General features: G+C 32.4%; 1 protein-coding gene across 2 annotated transcripts in view; it reads right to left on the bottom strand.

Annotated features, from left to right (window-relative positions):
- The window catches only part of LOC115891057, a 329,806-nt gene that overhangs the window by 58,065 nt on the left and 258,614 nt on the right, over positions 1-13,127 (bottom strand). For both annotated transcript variants that reach the window (XM_030911456.1, XM_030911455.1), the window contains 2 exons: positions 3,009-3,209; positions 1,634-1,874 (listed from right to left, as the gene is read on the bottom strand). In XM_030911456.1, the coding sequence (XP_030767316.1) occupies positions 1,634-1,874; positions 3,009-3,209 (442 nt within the window). The remainder of the gene's footprint in view (positions 1-1,633; positions 1,875-3,008; positions 3,210-13,127) is intronic.

Genomic DNA, 13,127 nt, shown 5'->3' with positions numbered 1-13,127 from the left:
CTATGCAAAAAAAAGGAATGACGTCTTTACCACAAAGACAATGCCCTATGTAAAGAGAAAGAGTAAAGAAAACTAAGCTAAGCGTAAGTTTTACTTACGAACCCCCAAAAAGGTATTTAGTTTTTTTTTTCTATATAAAATCTTGAAACAGATATATTTTTTATTTATCCTCGCCTATTATAGTTTAAATTTATTCCCATTTGTGTAATGCTGAAAAAATATTCCATATTTTTTGACCCAAGTCAGTGCAGTTTATAATTCCAAGAGCATTTACCAACGCTTTTTCTAAGACAAGTAATTTCCTATACTGTCCATAATAATATATATTTATCAAACGTTCAGTAAATTCTAAACTATGGTAGGTAAGTGTTTGCAATTGAATATTTAGTTTATATTGCTATTTTCTGTCATATATTTCTGGTTATTTCTTTTTCCGATGATTTGAACACCCTATATATGCTACCTCAAGTCTGAATATTTTAACACTACCTATTTTCTGAGAAAGCAGACCTTAAATAAAAAAGTAACTAACTGATGTTTTCATAAAAGTAATAATACAAAAAATTTCATACCTATGTAGAGAACTTTAGAAGACCCCTGTATATTAAAAAATTAGTGAAATATTACGTAATCTAACCCGACATTTGTGTGAAAAATGTCTATTTGGATATAAAACAGGTTTTAAAATACGCGCCAAATAAAGCATTTCTATCTCCGCCATATTGGAAAAGGTAGAATGGGCTTGTGTGGAGGTGGTGGTGGGTCAGCATGGTGGCCCGGCCGCAGCCGTGTTGCCGCTTTTCAACATGCCAGGTGTGACGTATTAAAAATAAAGTGCGGATTTTTATTCTGGGCTTTTTTGTTTTTATTTATTTTCTTAAGAACGACTTCAAATTTTTCGAAAGTGAGATAACAGAAAATTCTAGAATTAATTGCTTTATTCAATTATGCTAATTCCAAAATATAGTGAAAGAGCCCATTGGGATCTTGTTAATAATAACTTTTTGTCTGTACCTTTATTAAGCTGTTGATAGAAAAAAATATTTCCGCTGATTTTAACGCAAACAAGTTCCCACTCTCGGCTTGGTAAAAATTGCTATGGAAAATTGTTATCGGGATATTTGTTGGAATCGAAATAATCACTACATTTTTACTTTATATAGTTTCTGTAGAATCTTGGGCAGAAAAAAATCTAGATTTATTATGTCCGTCTAATAACTATCTACAACAATGAATGAACTATAATTATCTACAACAATGACAATGAAGAATACAACTTCAGATTGACTTTTACCAAGAAACGTTTACGTAAGTTAAATGAGCAAAAATCCAACAATAATATGATATTGTTTGCTTTAATCTTTTAGTTTGAGGGCAATTATGGTGACTTTTACGTATTTTGAACCGATCGCGCTTGATAATTAGTCAAATGTACTATATGATTAAAAAAAGGATGATGAAGTGTAGTATTCAAACTACTCTTAGGATTCTTGTTTTGCGGTGGAATTGAAATCTAAGGACTTGACTTGAATTAAGGAACTTGACTGTTGTATTATAAAAAAGATAAAATAATTTTAAAATCAAAGGGGTGATGAGTATTATCTTTATTTGCTTAGTTGAAAATAGTAAGTACCTAAATTGATCCCTGTTGTTTAATGTTTCTTGTTTTATAGATAATATAACGGGTCCCAAATCTTCGTCGTTAGTAAAGTAGTTCCAATGCTCTGTACCATAAAAATATTTCTCGTATGTTTCCTGTTCTACACTAGTTAATTCAAAACCCTGATTTTTTTCCCATTGCTCCTCTATCGTCGTTTTTTTCCGAGGTAGTGAGTTGTCATCTTCTTCGTCATCTTCATATAAGTCATTACAACCTGCATAGAATCATGTAAATTATTACAAATCTAGAGATCATTTTATCTACGGTCTTTGTCTATATGGGATTATGTAGTAATTATTTTTTCTGTCATTAATATGCAAATAACCTAACCTAACGATCCCACAATGACCCACTAGTGAGTTCATTATTCTTAATGATAAGAAGGTTTTTTCAAACAAACATTTTTTGTTAACTATTACAATATAATACACACAACCACAAACTCTAGGTATATTTTCATTTTTACCTTGTTTTTTTTTGTTAACGATTAAATATCACGAATTTGTATGAGCACATGTATAACATCTTATCTTAATTATCCGTTGTGATTATATTCTTTAGTCTATATTTTCAAAGGGTTAGTGAATTTTTTTGACTGATATTTGTAATATCTCAAGTGTTCATTGCTATTATTCAGTATACTCCTGCTCCTGTAAATCATAAAGCAAAGACACTTAAGTCGAGAATAAATCATTAGAGCGGTAGGCCAAATGGGGGTAAGCGACAAATTGATATTGTGAAAAAAAGTGGTCTTACAAAAAGCGTGATATCACATCTTCGCGTATGATATCGGGAAAGTGGTGATGTCGGGGAAAGATACAGATGACGTGGGTGTATTTTAAGGAGATATTAACTAACTGGTAGTTCGCATGCTGATCAGATACTAGAACCTGTTATTATTCCATACGTTGCGGCTATGGCTCTCAACTTCTTTTTTATATGCATGACAACGTCAGATGAAATAGTCAAGGACTGCAATGAACATTTTGGAGAATAACATCCATACTGATATCTTACAAGAGCCACCGCAGTCTGCAGATTTGAATCCCATTGTTCATATCTGGTGAATAGCATAGAAATATTATTATAGCCTTCCCGAATCTCTGGAAGATGTACTGGACCAGAGATCTATAATCTAATCGAAATAATTAATCTATAATCTAACGTATAATTTAGATCTATAATCTAATAATCGAAAATATAGACGAATGCAATAAAAATTATAATAGTAATTGGCGACATGTTTTAAAATATTTTATTGCGGTTGTGTGTAATAATATCATAAAATTATGAACTGCTATTTTGCTTCCTTAAAAAGTTACAAATATATATCTCAAAAATTATTTACTTCTTTCCCTTCTTCTCATTTCTTGGTCATTTTCCTGATCAGTGCCATCCGTGGTTTCTTCATTACCCTCCGGTAGCTCGTTGCCGTGATCTGACTCGCTCTCGTCCCAAATTGTATCAGATGTAATTTTCTGCCTGGAGCATTCAATCCAGTATCCAGGGGTGGGTATAAAGCTATGTGGAAATTCTTCACAAAACTCATCTGAAATGAAAACCATCTTAAAAATATGTATTATAATCACGAACAAAGTATTTTATTCCAATATTGTAGTTGTAACAATCTTCATCATACGTTGGCCACATTTCTTTGTTACACCAGCTTGTTTTAATGTGATATTATTTATTTCTAATATCATACCTATTTTAATATTTACTTTTTCAGTTTCAGTGTTGAACTATAAGTTTTTATAATATGCGCTAAATATATTTCGAGAATTTTTTACTGGTCCTTGTGGTACCATTGTTATGCAGTCATCTACATATCTGTAAAACAGAGGAGTTTTAGTTTTAGTTTACATAAGTTTGTTCCCACCTAAATCTTCCTTAACTTAGACTATCCTTTGACAATGAATAATAATAATATACAGGGTGTTTCAAAACACATGTGCCATCTCGCGTGGGAAGATCCCTCACTTAAAAATAAGATTTATTTTTCATATCAACATAGATCCGATTCTGCTTTGTTTCGTAGCTACAGGGTGTTAAAGTCTTAATAATCGTTCGATTTATTATAATTTTCTTCCAAGTACTTTTAATAATTCGAATGAAATTTTGAGGGTAAATGTTACTATAAGTGCTACATATTTTAATGCTAAAAAAGTGTCGATAAATTCGTCAGGGACCTGCATATGGGTTATCTTATCTATCTTTTATCAATGGAATGTTTTTCAAAAATAAAACATGTGCGCCACTGACTTTTTTTTCTTTTGATATCAAAATTGTGTAGGCCGTTTAATGTCAATTAAAAGTTATCTCCTGATATTTTGTCGAATTCGGCCTCCTTGATGAGATAAAGGCAATTTTATTAATCACAATTAATGAAATAAAAATAAAAATAAAATTAATAAATTATATATTTTAATTAATTTACTATTAAATATTATTACTATTAGTTATTATTACTATTAGCCTAACCTAACCCAACCTACAGCAATTTCAAATAAAACATAATGGTATTTAAGATAATTACAATATACCTAATTTAAAAAGTTTTAACATTTTGTAACTCTAAAATTATGCATTTCCATACCCATGTTTATAGGAACTGCTTACACTATTTTCCTAACAAGAGGAAAAAAGTCAGTGGCGTACATGCTTTTTTTAGAAAAATATTCCAGTTATAACCTATATGCACGTTCTTGGTGAATATGTCGAAACTTTTTTAGCTTTTTCATTCGAAAATTTCATTCGGAACGCTAGAAGTACTTGGAAGCAAATTGAAATAAATAGAAAAAATATTAAGATTTTAACACCCTGTAGCTACGAAACAAAACAGTATCGGACCTATGTTGTTATGAAAAATAAATCCTATTTTTACGCGAGGAATCTTTTCACGAGAGATGGTACATGTTTTTTGAAACACCCTGTATAAATACGTTTCTGTGTCTCACAAAAATCAACGAGCTGGAAAAAGTTTCAATGTATTTAACTATATTCGAGAACTGAAGATCCCACATGTTGAACTGTTGGTCTCGTTCTTAAGTCAAAGATGTTGCAGATGCTTGTGTAAAGTCCGCTCACTGTAAGGCAGAACACCAAACGACCAAAAACAGCTTGGTGTTCAAACTTAGAGTGACCCAACTATACACTCCTAGTTATAAAATATTATTGCTGCTTTCCTTTGTTGTATTCATAAACCGTTTTATATTATTTTATTAACAACAAATATATTACATTTTTTTCTGATTTAACCCTACTGAAAATATAATCAGCAGGGCTGAGTAAAATAAAATAAGTAATATAAATATTTGCGTTGCGTAGAGCATTAGTAGTGATGGGAAAAACCGAATAATTTCAATAATCGAGTACACGAGTTTCAAGCGATTTCAATAATCGAGTGATCGCTCGTATTTAAAAATACCGATTTTCGCCCGTCGCTTGTGGTACTCACAACTCGTAACGCCAAGCAGTAAGGGTACCTACATAGTGAGACATCTCGATGCGATGCTCGCCGTGATGACCTACGCGCACTTACTCGCCATTTTAAAACAGTGCTTAAAACGTGCGCGTAGGATGCATCGCGGCGAGCATCGCATCGAATGCCCCACTATGTTTGTACCCAAAGTGGCCCATACATAATCAACAAATTGCGCAACAAAGCGATGCCCAACGTTGCGTTGCACAACTTTTGAATCCCCCATACACTTGGCAAAATTTTGATCAAACTTTTTATTAAAAGTTGTGCATTGTTCGAGAAAAAAGCGACGTCCCTAAACAACTAAAATATTACACAACGAATCACAACACACACATATACTACACAACGCGTTGTGCAAACAGTCCCGTTGCTTAAAAGAATTCAAACATTCTTGAAACTTATCAAACAATTGCGCAACGCATCAAACAGGGTCATACATTGGCATCTCGTTGCGCAACAGCCTGTGTTGCGCAATTTGTTTGATAATGTATGGGCCGCTTGTTGTGTGCGGAAAGTACATATTCTTTCGGTGAGAGTGGCAAGTAGCAAGCGACGAGTGACGAGTAATTCGCTTGATTTAGTTTAGTTTAAAGCATTGTAGATGTATGTCGTAAAATTTTGTCACCCAGATATTCATTGGATAACTATCGTCACGTCGTATAAATTTACTACCTGCAATGTCTGTAGCAAATCCGCTCGTTTTGCATCAGTATGTCAGATTAAAAGTTAAAATGGGAATTCAATTTATTTCATCTTAGATTGCTTGCGTTCGTCGCTCGTAACTTGCATTGGTCGTTCATAATCGAGTGATGTCGGTAATTTCAATAATCGAGTAATCGACCGAATTTTCGCTCGAGTTATCCCATCACTAAGCATTAGCTCCTGGTCTTTTCTCTCATACGCATGTGATCCATCATTTTTCCAACAGTGATCTCGTAGTTCACTGCATTCAAAAAGTATTAGACTATTTCTTATACCAATTTTTAATTCATATTCCTTAAGGCTGGACGCACATTGCAAGAGCAAAACAGTTTTAGTCAAAAATGTTTTTGACAAAAACTGCTTTCATATGTTATATGATGCCTCAAAGCAAATTAAATGCGCTAACGGATATTAACGGGCGCGAGGTTTAAGACAGGTTTAGGTTAATTTAGTTATAGTTTATCTATATAGGTATAGTCGTTTTACTCTAACACATTTTTAACGCATTCCGTTCTGTATCTGATGCCGTGCATTTTTAATTGTAAATAAAACATTTTGCTTCTTTTCGAAATGTAATATTTTTATAAAGCTGTATTTCGTTGCAAAACCAGGTAAACCAGACCGGTATAGTAAGGTAAAGAGCGGTTCCTGAAAAACATCGGTTAGTTACGGAACGGTTTGATAAAATACTGGATACGTCAAACATTGTCGTTTACAAAATTTTAATACCTTTATTATAGAACTTATTTTTTACTCATTGATGTATTTATTTTATGTATTAATGTATGTTTAATATTGAAATGTACAGTTGTACAAATATAGAAAGAGACTTGGGGATAGCACCGGTCGCGCACACGATAGTGATTTCTCACGTCTTGTTGTTAAGTTGTACTTTACTAATGAACTGTAAACTCATCAAACAGCTCCAATGATCGATATTAAAATAAATCAATAATAAATAAATAAATCTAATAAATATTTATATTTTCATAGTATACAAAACGTCCATAATTACTTCTTATCTCGCTTCTCATGATTTCGTCCAATGTTCTTAACCTTAAGAAACAATGGCGGCATGATAAATTTAAATGGTCCTAAAAAATCACTCTATTTATGAAAAATAAAAATTCTTTACCTTTACCTCCATTGCTTCTAGATATAAGTACGAAATAATAACAGAAATTTTGTAATTTAAATGGGAATTTCACTCAAACTTCCAATTTTTGCTTTATTTCTGCCACATAAATGACATTGATTGACAAACAGAACCAGAAAAACCAGCATTCCCGTCCTTTGTATGACGCTTGCCGTGTTGGTTAGTTTGGTGACAATTATGAGATTTCTAGTATATACTATATTTAGATATTTTTCAGGAATCGTGTTCCGTAATAATAAAACTTTCAGGAAAACTATAGAAACGGAACATAAAACCATAACCAAGGTAAGCAACGGAAAACAGCTGTTGAGGCCTTTGACAATTTTTAGATTTGGGCCTATAACTTATAGGCCTTGAGTATTTCAAAAGTGCCCTAAAACTTTCTCTTCAGCGGTGCAAGGGTCGGACATAACATGTGGCGTCATAAAAGACTAAAAAGAGTATTTTTAAGATAGATAGTAAGATGTAGATTGTTAGAATATTTTTGTTGTTGGCAGAGACTAGTTGTGTGATGTCTCTGCTTTATTGTATTCTCAAGTTTAAAGTTATAAAAGTTAATGTATTTACTTGTTCGGTTAAATTATACATTTTTGTAATCCAGCGAGTATCGAGTGTCTTGATTTAGTTCCAAAAAATTACCCGAACTACGCAAGGGCTCATCCATTGGTCCTTCGAGAAGGATATTTATGCCGAAAAATAGAAGTTTAAGTTCCTGGTAGCTGAAGAAAAGGTTAGTGTGTTCCATTTTTACCATTTTTGTCCTTTTTTGAGGCAAGCCTATACGATTATAATTATAATTTACAATTCTTTAATATTAAATTTGCGTAATATTGGCAATAAATATTTAATAGTGCAAAGAAGAAGTAAAAGATTAATTGATCGGTTTGGTAAATTAAATATTTAATACTAGGTAGTCACATTTGCGTAATTTTGGCAAACATTTGTTGATTTCTACCACCTTTTCTTTGAAATAATACAGGTACTAAGAGTTTATGTACTTAATTTGATCGGTTAGATATCTAATATTTGTATTGTAATATTGTTTATTTGCATAAGGATTTAATTAGTATAATAACTAATATTTAATTAGTATAATAACTAATGAAACTTTGAGTAAATTAGTGTCTAAAAGTATTTAATTCTCTAAAAAAAACATGGATAGTCAATTAATTCGTAAACGTGGTGTAATAAAGGGCCAATTATTGAGATTTAAAACATTTTTAGACAGTCTAAATGAAATTAATTTTGAATTAGAAACTCTTGAGGTTCGTTATAGCCGTCTAGGTGACATTTTAAGGTCATTTGAGGAAGTTCAATTAGAAATAGAGTTAAATGACGTTGATCAAGAAATTAATCTTGAAAACCATGACTTAGAAAGAAGTAATTTTGAAACATTGTATTAAGATTGTGAAAGTAAAGCAAAAACTTGGTTGAAAATGAATATAGCCAGCCAAACAATTACTCAGGGTTCAAGTTCGCTTACAGGTAACAATGTTAAATTGCCTTCGATAAATTTGCCTACGTTTGATGGTTCCTATACACAATGGTATTTCTTTAAAGATATGTTTATCTCGATGATACATAATAGTAGTTCTGTTAGTAATATAGAGAAGTTTCACTATTTAAGATTAGCATTAAAGGGTGAAGCTTCAAATGTTATACGGTCTCTGGAAATGACTGACCATAATTATGCCATAGTATGGAAATTATTAGAAACCAGATACGAAAATAAAACTTTAATTATAAAAACGCATGTTGATGCACTATTTAGCTTACCGATGGTTAATAAGGAGTCCCATTTAGCTATACGAGGCTTACTGGATAGTATAAATAAACACGTTAGAGCGCTTGAGGTTCCTGGCGAGCCAGTAAAGCACTGGGACACCTTATTAATCCACATGGTTTCGAAAAAATTAGATAATGTTTCCCGGAGAGAATGGGAGAAAACAAATAATACTGATAGAAACCAGTCACCAAAATTAGAAGAACTTTTAACATTTCTAAATAATAAGTGTACACTTTTAGAAACACTTTCTCTCGAAACCTCGTAACACTAAATCTCAAAAAACATTTTATTCAAATGATAATGTTGTAAAATGTAAAATTTGTTTTAATAATCATTCAGTAAATGTTTGTAGTAAATTTTTAAAATTTAATGCTTATGAACGATACAAGCAATGTAAGGTTAAAAATTTGTGTACAAATTGCTTAAAATCGGGACATTTTAATAAAAATTGTTCAGAAGATGGATGTAAGACGTGTGGTAAACGTCATCACACTCTTCTACACTATGAAGTAGCACAGGCTTCTACTAGTAACTTCAGCCATGCTAGTGAAAATGTGAGATATAATGCTAGCAAACAATCAATTAATGAGAATAATTCTAATAATATGAATAATTCTAATTCCAATCATCATTTTGAAAATAAAGTAATAAGAAAATAAAGTACCCGATCAAGGTTCTCAAAATGAAGTGTGTACTCATGCTAATGTACATTGCCCTGTTTTATTGAGTACGGCTGTAGTAGAAATTCAAGACAATAATGGTCAGTGGCAGAAATGTCGAACTTTATTAGATTCCGGATCTACTTCTAATTTAATTAGTGAAGACTTTGTAAACAAATTAAATTTAGACAAATTTAATACTGATATTTTTTTGTCAAGTGTAAATAATCGCGAAAGTAAAATAGTACATCATACAAAATTTAATTTAAGATCATGTAGTAGTGCGTTTGCATCTAAATTGACTTGCCTAATTATATCTAAACTAGTAGATTATTTATCTTCAATTTCATTTAGTGTAGAATGTCTAAACATACCTAATGATATTATACTAGCAGATCCTAATTTTAATGAAACAGGCAAGGTTGATTTATTAATAGGTGCCGATTTATTTTGGGAATTATTAAGAATAGGTCAAATTAAGTTAGGTCGGAATTTGCCTATATTACAAAATACTTCTCTAGGATGGGTGGTATCTGGAAGATTACCACAAACAAAGGTAAATTGTTTCTTGAACAAACATTACTGTAATTTTGTGTCAGATAAGGACATTAACGACAATTTAACCAGATTTTGGAACATCGAAGAATATGTAGGGTCGGTTGTACTCACCGAAGAAGAAAAAAGGGTAGTGAATTTCTTCACGTCAACTACTCGGCGACATTCAGATGGCCGATTTGTCGTTAAGATTCCACTTAGACTACCTCGTGATGTTTTAGGCGAATCAAAGCAAACTGCAATTAAGCGGTTAATTGCAATAGAAAGTAAGTTGTCAACAAATGATGATTTGAGACAACAATATATAGGATTTATGAGAGAATACTTATATTTGCATCATATGTCAAAGGTTGTAACTGACAAAACACAGAAAAGTTACTACATACCACATCATTTTGTATTAAAGGATAATAGCGTAACAACAAAACTTAGAACAGTGTTTGATGCTTCATGTAAAACTAGTACAGGTTATTCATCGAATGACATAAAAATGATTGGTCCTAATATACAACACGACATAATTAGCATCATTTTACGTTTTAGATCTCATTTATATATTTTAGCAGGTGACATTACTAAAATGTATCGCCAGGTATTAGTCCATACAGATGATAGACCATTACAACGCATAGTTTGGCGTGAAGATCCAACGTTGCCTATAGAGACATTTGAATTAAATACTGTTATATATGGCACTGCATCAGCACCATTTTTAGTAATTCGGTGCCTTCAACAACTTGTCTATGACAACAGATTTGAGCTGCAAGATGCTTGCAATGTTATCTTGTCCAATTTTTATGTAGATGATCTGTTAACAGGATCAATGTAAAAAACATTAATTTACAAAACCAAATAACCAAACGTCATATTCTGTCGACTGTTGCTAAAATATATGATCCTCTTGGATTAGTTGGACTAATTATAGTTATGGCGAAGGTAATTCTTCAAAAATTATGGTTACTTATGATATCTTGGGATGATTGCCTACCTTCAGATATTTCCTTAGAATGGAAGCAATTTACCGATGAACTTACAGTTCTAAATCAGTTTGAAATACCAAGATGTGTTGGAAATAGCAGTCATAAAATTGAATTACATGGTTTTGCTGATGCGTCCACCACTGCTTATGGGGCATGTATATATATTAAGACAACTGATAGTTTGGGTACCACCAATGTGAATCTGCTTTGTTCGAAATCCAGAGTTGCACCTTTAAAGTTTATGACTATAACACGGCTAGAGTTGTGTTCAGCGTTACTACTAGCAAGATTAGTGGACAAGGTTAGAACTTCCTGGCATCATGTATCATTTGAAAATATATATCTTTGGAACGATTCAAAAATTGTTTTAGGTTCGATTAGAGCTGTGCCAACATCCTGGAAGGTCTTTGTAGCAAATCGAGTGACCGAAATACAGGACCTAACTGATAAATCAGACTGGCGTTATATAAACACGAGTGAAAATCCAGCTGATTTGATATGAAGAGGTACTGCACCACATAAATTGTTAACAAATACGTTGTGGTGGAATGGCCCACAATGGCTGCAAACTTCATCAGAGAATTATCCTGATTTTGTTTATAACATTCCTACAGATTGTAATATAGAATTAAGGATTCAAAAGAAAAATATAAATTTAATTGTAGAAAATTTTGATCTTTTTGATAGGTATTTAAGCTTTTTAAAATTACAACGTGTTTTTGCTTTTATGCTTCGATTTATTAATAATACATTAAAAATTAATACGAAGAATAGTGGACCTTTAACTCCATCTGAGCTTAAAAATTCAGAATTCTTGCTCATAAAGTTAGTACAAAAGGTAACATTTGCGGATGATTTACGTAGTTTAAAAACAAATAAACATGTTAGTAATAAAAGTAATTTGTTAAGTTTAAATCCTTTTATTGACGATCAAGATATCATAAGAGTTGGAGGTAGATTGTCAAATTCAAACTACCATTATAACAAAAAATTTCCTACGGTGCTACCAAAAGACCACAGTTTTACTAAATTAATTATAAAATATGAACATATTAGATTACTACATGCTGGACCTCAACTGGTATTAGCTAGTTTAGGAGAAAGGTACTGGATTTTATCAGCTCGTAGAACAGTACGAAACATTATTCATCAATGTGTAAAGTGTTTTAAAGTAAACCCAGAACCAAATATAAAATACCTAATGGCAGATTTGCCAAATCTTAGGACAAATCCGAGTCGACCATTTCTAAACGTAGGCATTGATTTTTGCGGTCCCTTTAACTTAAGAGATCGTAAAACTAGGAACTTTAAAATATCTAAAGCATACGTATGTGTATTCATATGTTGTAGCACAAAGGCTGCACATCTGGAACTTGTAAGCGAGCTGAGTACTGAAGCTTTTTTAGCATCGTTTTATAGATTTGCATCCAGACGAGGTAAATGTTTAAATATTTTTTCCGATAACGGTACCAATTTTGTTGGGACTGCTAATGAGCTTCAGCGGTTTCTCAATCAAGCTAATAAGGACATATTAACTAAAATTAATCAAGACGGTTGCAATTGGCACTTTATTCCACCAAAATCTCCCCATTTTGGTGGCTTATGGGAATCTTGTGTAAAATCTGTAAAATTTCATCTCAAATGCGTAATTGGTGAAGAAAAATTAACATTTGAAGAATTTACTACCATTTTAACACAAGTCGAGGCTTGCCTTAACTCCCGTCCGCTTTATCCATTATTATCAGCTGATCCAAATGACCCAACTCCTATTACTCCTGCACACTTTCTAATTGGAGAGCCAATCACATTACCTCCACAAGAAGATTTAAGTAATGCAGCAGAATCATATGTGAAGCGTTTTAAGAGATGTCAAAGCATGGTTCAACATCTGTGGAAACGTTGGTCGAGAGAATATATTTCTGGGCTTCAGCAACGCTGTAAATGGAAGAAAAGTTTTTCACAATTGTTAAAGATCAACTCCATTGTCGTTGTTAAGGAATACAACGTACCTCCATTGAAATGGAACATCGGTCGAGTGAAAGAACTGATTCCTGGTTCAGACGGAATTGTGCGTGTGGCTGTTGTGCAAACTCCGACTGGAAGTTACAAGAGACCAGTTACAAAGCTCTGTATTTTGCCGAATAG

Source organism: Sitophilus oryzae, unplaced genomic scaffold (genome assembly GCF_002938485.1).
Source record: "Sitophilus oryzae breed Bouriz unplaced genomic scaffold, Soryzae_2.0 scaffold_947_pilon_pilon, whole genome shotgun sequence".
Lineage (NCBI taxonomy): Eukaryota > Metazoa > Arthropoda > Insecta > Coleoptera > Curculionidae > Sitophilus > Sitophilus oryzae.
The sequence above is the reverse complement of the archived record's forward strand: the minus strand, read 5'-3'. Positions and strand labels throughout refer to the sequence as shown.